Source organism: Arachis ipaensis, chromosome B02, assembly GCF_000816755.2.
Source record: "Arachis ipaensis cultivar K30076 chromosome B02, Araip1.1, whole genome shotgun sequence".
Taxonomy (NCBI): Eukaryota; Viridiplantae; Streptophyta; class Magnoliopsida; order Fabales; family Fabaceae; genus Arachis; species Arachis ipaensis.
The window spans coordinates 21,058,843-21,070,409 of record NC_029786.2 but is presented as its reverse complement, the minus strand read 5'-3'; the positions used below and the strand labels follow the sequence as shown (position 1 = coordinate 21,070,409).

The following is an 11,567-nucleotide window of genomic DNA, read 5'->3' as shown; positions in this document are numbered from 1 at the left end:
CCGGTTCGAATCGGCCGGTCAAACCGGTTGAACTGTGAACCGGAAACTAAAGCGGTTCGAACAATTAGAAAAACTGCAAAATTAAGAAATTGGCGTTGAACCGACGAACCGGTCGGTTATCGGTCGGTCGAATCGAACCGGAACCCGGCCGGTTTTTTAGCCGTGCAGCAAAACACTGCTGTTTTGCGTTTTGTGAAATGTGAACCCTAATTCTCCTTTGCCATTCGCACTTGCGTGTTGCATCCCAGACTCCCAGTTCCACACGGCCACACCGACAGACCCACACCCTCGCACTTCAGCTCCACTCTCATCATTCATCACCGTCACGATCCGTCGCACTATCACGTCAGAGAGAGTGAGAGACAGAGAACGCCTGAAGCCCTGAACGCCATCACAATCCGTCGCGCCTTTAGCACCGTCGCGCCGTCAGCTCCGTGGCGCCGTTGGGTCCGTTGCGCCGTCAGCTCCGTCGCGCAGTCAGCAGCGTCGCGCCGTCAGCTCCGTCGCGCACTCAGCCACTTCGACCAGTCACCTCCGTCGAGCTCTGAGAGAAAGCAATAGAGTTCCAGGTAATTTTTAATTTAGTTATGAACTGTTGCATGATGAACTGACTCTGAGTCTCTGATACTGTGATGAAATCTGATACTGTGAACTCTGTGAATTGACTGAATTCTGATGAAACTGTGAAATCTGATGAAACTGTGAACTCTGATTGTGTGAACTCTGATTTATAATTTATGTGACATGATTTTGTCATTGTGAACTCTGATTTTGAGAGATGAAACTGTGAACTCTGATTGTGTGAACTCTGATTTTATGAAATATGATTGTGTGAACTTTGATTTATGTGACATGATTTTGTCATTGTGAACTCTGATTTTGTATACTCTGATTTTGAGAGATGATTCTGTGAACAAAGAATTTTTTGAACTCTGATTTTGTGACATGATTTTGTGAACTCTGATTTTAGTAGTGTGTAATATGTCTCAGATCTTACTTCTATTTATACACGTACAAAGAATTCCTTTTCAAAGCTTCATAAAGTTTAGTCTTCCTTGAAGAACTGAACTTTTCTATTGGAAAAACTTAGCCGCCTAACATTGTGAAGAAAGTCACCATGCATTAAATGGGCATCCACCCATGCTTATCACAACACTCCCCCTTTGATGACCATTTAGGATTATTGCCTCGTTAAAACCTTACTAAAAAAATCTAGTGGAAAAAAACCTTAGTGAAGGAAAAAGAGTACAATATCCTTTGGGATGGGACTGCCTCATTAAAAACCTTGTCAAGAAAAATTCAATGGAAAAAAACCTGACCAAAGAAAAAAAGAGTACAGTCTCCCCCTCTTGCCAACATCATTTAATGTCTCGAAATCGGCGCATCCCAATCTCATGTACTAATCTTTCAAAGGAGGATTTTGGAAGTGACTTTGTAAATAAATCTGTCAGATTGTCACTTGAGCAGATCTGTTGGACATCAATTGTCCCTTGATTTTGAAGATCATGAGTGAAGAAGAATTTGGGAGAAATATGCTTTGTTCTATCGCCTTTGATGTATCCGCCTTTAAGTTGAGCAATGCATGATGTATTATCTTCAAACAGGACAGTTGGAGCTATCTTCTGATCAATCAGTCCACATGATGACAGAATATATTGGAGCACACTCCTCAGCCAAAAACACTCGCGACTAGCTTCATGTATTGCTAGTATTTCAGCATGATTAGAGGATGTTGCATCAATCGTTTGTTTTGTGGACCTCCATGATATAGCTGTACCACCATATGTGAACAGGTATCCAGTTTGAGATTTCCCTTTATGTGGATCAGACAAGTATCCAACATCTGCATAGCCAACTAATTGTGACTTGGATCCATAGGGATAAAACAATCCCATATCAACCGTTCCATGAAGATATTGAAAGATTTGTTTGATTCCACTCCAATGTCTTCTGGTTGGAGATGAACTATATCTTGCTAGTAAATTCACAGCAAATGATATATCGGGTCGCGTATTATTAGCAAGATACATTAGCGCTCCAATGGCACTAAGATATGGTACTTCAGGACCAAGGATATCGTCATTTTCTTCTTTAGGACGGAATTGATCCTTTTCCACATCCAAAGATCTTACAATCATCGGGGTACTTAATGGATGTGACTTATCCATATAAAATATTTTCAAGATCTTTTCTGTGTATGTTGTTTGATGAATAAAGATCCCATTTTTTATATGCTCGATCTGCAGGCCGAGACAAAATTTAGTCCTTCCAAGATCTTTCATCTCAAACTCTTCCTTTAGAGTTTTTATAATTATTGGAATCTCTTCAAGAGTTTCAATGATATTTAAATTATCAATGTACACAGCAATAATAATGAATCCAGATGCAGTTTTCTTTATGAAAACACAGGGGCAGATATCATCATTCTTAAATCCGTTTTTGGCCAAATACTCAGTAAGACGATTATACCACATTCGTCCAGATTGCTTTAGACCGTATAAAGATCTTTGCAATTTAACTGAGTATAACCCCTGTGAATATTCATTAGATGGTTTAGATATCTTTAGTCCTTCAGGGACTTTCATATAGATATCCCGATCTAATGAGCCATATAAATAGGCTGTTACCACATCCATTAAATGCATATGCAGTTTATGATATGCAGATAAACTGACCAAATAACGCAATGTTATCGCATCCACTACTAGGGAATACATTTCTTCATAATCTATACCGGGCCTTTGTGAAAAACCTTGTGCTACAAGTCGGGCTTTGTAGCGCACAACTTCATTTTTCGCATTTCGTTTTCTCACAAATACCCATCGGTATCCAACAGGTTTTACATCTTCAGGTGTACGGACTACAGGTCCAAAGACTTCACGTTTTGCAAGTGAGTCTAATTCAGCCTTCATGGCTTCTTTCTATTTTCGCCAATCATTCCTTTGTCGACATTCTTCGACTGATCTTGGTTCAAGATCCTTACTTTCATGCATGATACTTAATGCCACATTATATGCAAATATTTCATTGACAATTGTCTTATTTCAGTCCCATTTCTCTCCTGTAAAGACATAATTTATCGAGATCTCATCATTTTCATAATTTTCAGGTACCTGAACGTCTTCTGGCGTTAAAATTATATCAGAATTTTGGACAACTGCAGGTGTCTTTACTATGTCTTTTTCAACAGGAATAGTATTTACCTCTTTTCTCTTTCGAGAATTTTTATCTTTGGAACCGACAGGCCTGCCACGCTTCTGGCGTGCATTTGCTTCAGTGGCTATTTGTCCTACTGGGACATCAATTCAAATTGGGGCATTTTCTGCCCTACCACGCTTCTGGCGTGAATTTGCTTCAGTGGCTACTTGTCCTACTGGGACATCAATTCGAATTGGGGCATTTTCCGCTGGTATATAAGATTTGGTTATCCTCTTTGTATCGGAAAATGCATCAGGCAATTCATTTGCTATTCTTTGCAAATGTATAATCTTTTGAACTTCTAGTTCACATTGCCTTGATCGAGGATCTAAATGCATCAACGATGATGCATTCCAATTAAGTTCCTTTTCAGGAATCTTATTCTCTCCCCCTAATTTTGGAAATTTTGATTCATCAAAATGACAATCCACAAACCGGGCTTTAAATACATCTCCCGTTTGTATCTCAAGATACCTCACTATAGAGGAAGAATCATATCCAACATATATCCCCAATTTTCTTTGGGGTCCCATTTTGGTGCGATTAGGTGGTGCAATGGGAACATATATCGCACACCCAAATATTCTTAAATGGGAAACATTTGCTGCTGGCCAAATGCTAATTGCATAGGAGAGAACTGATGGTAACTCGTTGGCCTCAAACGAATAAGTGCTGCGGCATGTAAAATAGCATGCACCCAAACCAAGGTTGGGAGATTTGTTCTCATAAGTAAGGGTCTAGCAATTAATTGGAGGCGTTTAATAAGTGATTCTGCTAACCCATTTTGTGTGTGAACATAAGCTACTGGATGTTCAACACTTATTCCATTAGCCATACAATAAGCGTCAAATGCTTGGAAAGTAAATTCACCAGCATTATCAAGACGAATTGCTTTGATTGGATTTTCTGGAAATTATGCTTTTAATCGAATAATTTGAGCCAGTAATCTCGCAAACGCCAGGTTGCGAGAAGATAATAAGCACACATGTGACCATCTCGAAGATGCGTCTATCAGGACCATAAAATATCTAAAAGATCCACATGGTGGATGAATAGGTCCACATATATCACCTTGAATCCTTTCTAGGAATTCAGGAGACTCAAATCCAATCTTTACTGGTGATGGCCTTAAAATTAACTTTCCTTGAGAACATGCAGCACAACAAAATTCACTGGTTTTAAGAATCTTCTGGTTCTTTAGTGAATGTCCATGAGAGTTTTCAATAATTCTCCTCATCATGGTTGTTCTCGGATGACCCAATCTATCATGCCAAGTTATGAATTCATTTGGGCTAGTAAACTTTTGGTTTACAATGGCATGTGATTCAATTGCACTAATCTTGGTATAATACAATCCAGATGAAAGTGAGGGTAACTTTTCTAATATAACCTTTTTATTTAAATCATGAGTTGTAATACATAAATACTCATGATTTCCCTCATTCATTGTCTCAATATGATATCCATTTCGACGAATATCTTTAAAACTCAACAAGTTTCTTAAAGACTTCGTAGATAATAGTGTATTATTTATTATAAATTTTGTTCCTCCAGGAAATAAAATTATAGCTCTTCCGGAGCCTTCTATCACATTAACTGAGCCAATAATAGTATTAACATACTCTTCTTTTGGCACAAAATGGGTAAAATATATATCACTTTTAAGAATAGTGTGCGAACTTGCACTATCCGCAAGGCAAATATCTTTAGAATATGTTCTTGCCATTTTTCTTCAAAAAAACAAATAATAATAATAATAATAATAAAATGAGTAAAAATACATGCACAGTAAAATTATTCACATGAATTATTAACAAACACACATACACATATCAAACTATTCTATCATTGATCAAATAGCCAATATTTCTTTCAGAATCCTTAAAGAAATTAGATACATCATAATGAGTGGTGGAATTTTCATCATTTGAAACAAAATTTGTTTCCTTTCCTTTGTCATCCTTTTTCAAGGATGCTTGATAAAAATCAACTAGGTGCCTTGGGGTACGACAGGTACGTGACCAATGGCCCTTTCCACCACAACGAAAAGACTTATCCTCTGTTGATTTATTTTACCCAATATTTCTTTCTTTATCCCACTTCTGGTGAGATCCTTTGTGAACATAATTCCTTTTCCTTCCATAATTTTTTTTGCTACCAAAGCCTTGCCATTTACCTCTTCTGGGGTTAGAAGTTGCCACATTTGCTTCAGGAAATTGGGCGGCACCAGCTGGGCGCGCTTCATGATTTCTTAAGAGTAACTCATTGTTGCGCTCAGCAACAAGAAGACAAGAAATTTTCTCAAAATATTTTAAAATCATTTTTCTCGATACTGCTGCTGCAGGAGCACATTCGAGGCATGGAAGGTTGAGAAAGTTTTCTCTAACGTATCGGGTTTAAGGAAGTATCATATGATTGTACCTTTTTTCAAGGTCTTTCCACAGATCTATCTTTTAATGTGGGATATTCATTTTTCAATCATTTGTCAAGATGACGATGAAGGAAAATCATGGCCTTGACTTTTATCCTTCTGGGATGTATTATTTTCAACCTCAATGGTATCTTCAAGATCCATTGAATCAAGATGGATTTTAGCATATAGTATCCATGATAAATAATTATTTCCAAATATATCAAAAGCATTATATTCAAGATGAAAGAGTTTCGACATAATAAAAATTTGTTACCTGAAGTCTTCCTAAAATTTCGTTAAAGCTTTGTGCTGATAACGTGTTATAAAATAACTAAATAAATAAATAAGGAAGAGGTAACAAACATAAAGTAAAGAAATATAATTAGATAACAATATTAACCACAATTTCTATCTCAATATAAAAGATATGATACTTATATATTTATATATATGTATTAACGTATGAAAGAAAGAAAGAGAGGAAGAATTTTGTATATATACAATATAAATAGAGAGAGAGAATTCTTATTGATTGTAGTGTGTAATATGTCTCAGATCTTACTTCTATTTATACACGTACAAAGAATTCCTTTTCAAAGCTTCATAAAGTTTAGTCTTCTTTGAAGAACTGAACTTTTCTATTAGAAAAGCTTAGCCGCCTAACATTGTGAAGAAAGTCACCATGCATTAAATGGGCATCCACCCATACTTATCACAACAGATTAAACATTATAACAATAGATCCTATATCACTTTTGCTCTCATAAATAAAAAACACAAAAATAGCCCATAAAAGCCGCACATAATTAACATCATCCTAGTTACTTATTACTGTTACCAACTACTTATGTCAATGGGATAATCCAAACATGCACATGATCGGTTTAGCAGAGAAGCTGAAACGACCTGCAATTCGTTCAGAAATGATCTCATTGAATCTACATTTGTCACACAGAAATACTGCCAACGTTCATCTATACATGTAGATGAAATTTCTCTGTCTACACTTAAGAGCTTGCTTTAGTATAATACTATCATCATCATTATATAATAAAACGTACTTAATATATTGTTTTATCTTTATTCAAAATAAAATACAAATAAAACAATTTAAAGTCTATAATATTCTTGAGTCATAAAGAAAGAAACTTAAAAAAAATAAGAACATATATAACTGTAATAATAGCATGTCAATTTTACACTAAACTTTATATTATAAGGCTAATAAAAATTTATCGACGCAAACCAAAAAAAAAAATTTATCGACAACCTAGTATTTTATTAACCTCATTAAAAAAGCAATTGGCATATAATATTGTGTTCCATGTTATACATTTTATTTCAAGTTTGAAAGTATAATTAATAAATTAGTTATATCTATGACAAATATTTGTACAAAAGTGTAAATCATAACATGTTACTAAAATGAAAATAATATTTTCTTATCTAAATATTATTAACAATTTCGTTGAATACGGCATTTGTTGTTAATGAGTTTGGATTGTTGTCTTCATCTAGAATTAGAATGTTCAGACCATTGCGACTCTTAACTCTTGACAAAGCAATGTAAAATTGCCTATTAGTGAACACTTAGTAAAATACCTTAGTTTTTCAATATTTTTCTCGTCATATATAGTATTCTGTCAATCAATAATGTCTAAGTTGCATTTTAAAAACAATTTGATTTGTTAAGACTATTAGATATCAATAGTATCACAAACAATTTTCTCAATTGATAACCAAATCTCATTAATAACTGCAATGAATTTTCTATCGTCACACAGTAGTCCCATACAATAGAAAATATCTTAGAAGCTAGGATATGTAAATCTCATTAACTGTCCTAATAGACTCATATGTAATCCCATTAACACAATTAGATATATCCGTCGTCAACTTCTCTTAGCAAATTCATGAATCGAGACACAATAGTTCTCTTAACTGAAGCATGTATTTTTTGAATTTATTTTGAAAATTTTAATTTATGTACAATCAATTTAAAATAACTTAAAATAAAAAAATAACAACCTAAACAAAACAACTTAAGTAAATAACTTAAATTTAAAAAGTAACAACCTTTTTTAAATTTGATTTTTTATTGTTTTGTTTTAAAATGACGTTTTGTTTCCGTTTTCAAATTTAAGCTCTTATTATTTTGTTTTCAAACTTGTTTTTTACTACTACTTGCTTCTTATTGTTTTGTTATTATTTTTAAATTGTTGATTTTATTATTAAACAACCGTCCTAATTTTAATTCGGTTTAAAAGAAAGATTGTTTTAAATTTAAAAAGTAACAACTTATGTAAATAATAAATTATAATTTATAAATAACATTTTAAAAATTTTTAGTAATAACACTTAAACAAATTATTAATTCAACAATATTAAAAACTAAATACTCAATAATCTAAAAAAACGTATTTAAAAATTTTAAAAATAACAACCTAATCAAATAATAAATTATCTTTAAAAATATTTTCTATTGAGAATATCGTTCTTGCTTCGAATTAATTGTGAAGGGCCCATTGGGGATTCACTCACAAATAAAAGAAAGTTTCTCTCACTTTTTCTACACCCTTCACTCTCGGCGTCTCCTTCTTTCTTTCTCCGTCTCTCTGCTTCCCTTCACTTCTTCGGCAACAATGTCGTCATCGCAATCCAGAAGAGGCGGAGTGTCCCTCCCTGAGAGGCCAGGAGGCCGAGACGACTCCCTCATCGTGAAGATCTCCCGCTCCCCCATCGTTGCCCGCGGAAAACAGGCCGCCGGAGACGCCGCCTTCGTGGCCAAGAAGCTCCTCCGCAGCACCGGAAAAGCCGCATGGATCGCCGGCACAACGTTCCTCATCCTCGTTGTCCCTCTCATCATCGAAATGGATCGCGAGCAGCAGCTCAACGAGTACGAGCTCCAGCAGGCCAGCATCCTTGGAACTCCCGCCTCCATTGGTCCTCCTAAGTGAAGAATCAAGAACTGCTCTCTCATTCCTTCGGTTCGGTTTTTCTGTTATTGTATTTTTCGACGTTTGGAGAGCATCACTGTTGGTTGATTGAATGAGCGAGTGGTAGCTAGGGTTTTAGGGTTTTATTGCTTTTAGATTCAATAATTCGTGTGATTTACCTTATTAGTAGAGAACTCTTTTTGTTACTTACACTGATAAGTCATCATGTTTTTATTATTTAATTATGATTTTGATGGTAATTATGTTGCTGGATGCCGAATTTAATTTGCTGTTAAGGTTTGAGCTGTGATGGATTTTTATAATGAAGACCCTTAGGGCATTCATCAAGGTTCTTTTTTAGCAACAAGTTTATTTATTTATTTATTTAATGGTTTTTTTAGGACTTTGATTGGCATAATTCCAGATGAATTGCAGCATTTGATCAATATTATGTTATGTCTGGATACTAGATACAAAGGAAAAGTCTAGGCCAGCAACTTTGTTAAATTCTGGTCAGCATGTAATCAACAAAAAAAAGTAAGCCATTGGATGAAATTTCACACCATTAAAACCATCATTAATGGCTATTTGATGGCTACAAATTACAAAAGTTGCTGGTCCCTAACATTCCTCAGATAAAAATATTTTCCAAATCAAATTGGGTTGGTTAAGTAGTTAACTCATTTATCTGCATTAACAAGTGTTAGAAGTTCAAATTCCGATTTTTGCATATAAAATTTGATCTGTAAGTGACAAATTTTTAAATGAAATTCCGATTCATAATAGATTAGTCTTTGGTTTGGAGAGATACGGTGGGAAACCCGCACTCTGGATGTAGATATAACAGATTTCTTGTGATAATGGTAGTACTAGATGCTTAATTTACCCGTGTAGGTCGAGCTATGATTATCGTAATGCTTATTCTTGAACATGAAAGCGAATTTGGGGGATTGTTGGGGTCTCGTGTTATTGTTAGAATTTCTATGGTTGAGAGATGAGTCTGTAAGTTGATGTTGCTAATCATAGTCTTAAACTGCCATTGCGATTTTGCTGCATTAAGTGGTGCAGGGGAAATCATGTGTTGCTAATGTAGCTCGCAGTGTTATGTTGGGAACAAACACAATCAAGATGGGACTTCAGAGTTGAGGTTAGGGCGGTTTAGTGGTGAAAGAGACTCAACGAAACTCATCCAAACATTAATTTGAATGAGTACAATTGTACAAACCACCATGTTGATGATAGGCATCCGTTATTCACAACATGAGAAACCAAAGTTTGATCAACTTTGGACATCCGACTCAAAACACATCAACCATGAAGCAGCAATAACTTTAAACCTTTAATGTCTGAACTATATAGCCTTGTATATTTTAAGCTAAAATGTTAGAAGCTAACTCTATATTGACATGTAAGATATATAGAAAATAATGTATGTATTCATTCTGTCTCATATACTAAGTTGACAAGTTGTAGAACCTAAATGCCCATATATCTGACACTATTTCAACTGGTGTAAGAGGTTAAAATAAGTACAAATTGTCAACTTCACTTCCAAGTTCCATCTCTTTTTTTATCCATCACTGACTTGACACACAAGAAAACAACGCAGCAGAAACTAATAGCTGCAAATACCCCCAGAGCAATGGCTGCTGTTTTTTTAGTGTCTCCTTGGGCTGCTGACTCTGATTCAATCAAACACAGAAACACAAGCTTTATTGTTGTTGGAGACATAACATACAATCATAAACAATAGTGAAGTGCAAATGTGAAATGAAAGAGCCTATTTTCCCCTTCGCACACCTCGTTTCTCAAATACCCAAATGAAAAATGGTCCAATACTCCGATAATATTTTATTTTTTTATTTCAAGCATAATTGTTATTGCTATCAAATTTATGTTAGTTTATTGTTATTTGCTATATAGCCACGAACAAAAACAGAACACTGGCAGATAGATCGTTCCTTAATGATTAGTGAGGGGAAAATACATCAAAATAAGTTAAAGAAATGAAGATCTTTTCTTTATTGCCTAACATCGCAGAAACACAAAGACACAACACTCAAAAGCAGCCATATAGAGTCCTACAATAAGGAAAGACGGGATATTTTTTTCTTTTCTCTAGAGTTATGATACTTGCATACCCAAAATTGTGACATTTATGGAATCTAATCTAATACTGCAAAATAAAAGTTTGAGTGTTAGAGTAGAAAATGTTTAATAGTAATAAAGTGTGTGCTAAATATACAATATACAAGAAATTATTGTTTAAAGATAAGTTTTTCAAGTAAATCATCAAGCCCCTTAAAAATTATAGTTTGATAATTTAGTCCCTAAAAGAAAAAAAAAAGTGAAATACATGTTCTTCAAATATGAAAAACAAAATTTGAAAAAATATCTTAGATTGGTAGTTTACTTACCTGCAGTTGAAGATGGCATGGTGGAAGAAACTCCCTTAGGGTAAAAGCTATAACTGAGGAAGCACTTATGGAGATAAATCTGTGCTTGAAATGAGTCACCACACTCAGCTTTGGCTTGTTCCTCAGCACTCTTAACACAATCACCACAATCATCAATGGCCAAATCACCCTCACACTGCCCCATTACATTCAAAGACTGGTAACTCCCTTTGTAGAACAATTTCCCACCATTACTACTCTTCACTCCATTCTCCACCATGCCAAAAGCTGAGTCCCTTTTCTCCTCAAACCCATCACCACCATCTCCATTTGCTTGTTTTGAACCACAAACCTTGTAAAGTAACTGAGTCTCAGGAACCTGCTTGTACCCCACAACCTCGTACCTCAGATAACAACCACTTAGTTGGATTCTCGCAGCCACCACCTGTGAACTCTTAATACATATCAGATTTATACAAGAATGCATTGATGTATAACATAAGAAAATTTGTAAAACAATTTAACATAAAAGAAAAAGCACTAACTCTAACGAAGATCTTTATTTAAAAGTATAATTTATTTATTTAGTCACACTTTTATAAGATATAAAATTAAATTTTACAC

The 11,567-nt window shown here is 34.8% G+C and overlaps 2 protein-coding genes and 1 long non-coding RNA gene across 3 annotated transcripts in view; 2 read left to right on the top strand and 1 right to left on the bottom strand.

The window, feature by feature from the left end:
* LOC110268774 overlaps window positions 327-11,567 on the top strand; it is a 12,230-nt gene continuing 989 nt past the window's right edge. Inside the window, exons 1-2 of the long non-coding RNA XR_002357208.1 lie at window positions 327-569; window positions 4,400-4,404. This is a non-coding gene — a long non-coding RNA (uncharacterized LOC110268774). The remainder of the gene's footprint in view (window positions 570-4,399; window positions 4,405-11,567) is intronic.
* Window positions 8,225-8,891, top strand: LOC107628248 (mitochondrial import receptor subunit TOM9-2; the record flags this gene model as incomplete). The annotated part of the gene is given in 1 exon segment (XM_016331013.2): window positions 8,225-8,891. A coding segment is annotated over 1 exon segment (315 nt). The 3' UTR covers window positions 8,569-8,891.
* Window positions 9,967-11,567, bottom strand: part of LOC107628247 (cysteine-rich repeat secretory protein 11) — a 2,558-nt gene continuing 957 nt past the window's right edge. Inside the window, exons 2-3 of the mRNA XM_016331012.2 lie at window positions 10,965-11,388; window positions 9,967-10,229 (exon numbers count right to left, since the gene is read on the bottom strand). Coding sequence (XP_016186498.1) covers window positions 10,093-10,229; window positions 10,965-11,388 — 561 coding nt within the window. The 3' untranslated portion in view covers window positions 9,967-10,092. The remainder of the gene's footprint in view (window positions 10,230-10,964; window positions 11,389-11,567) is intronic.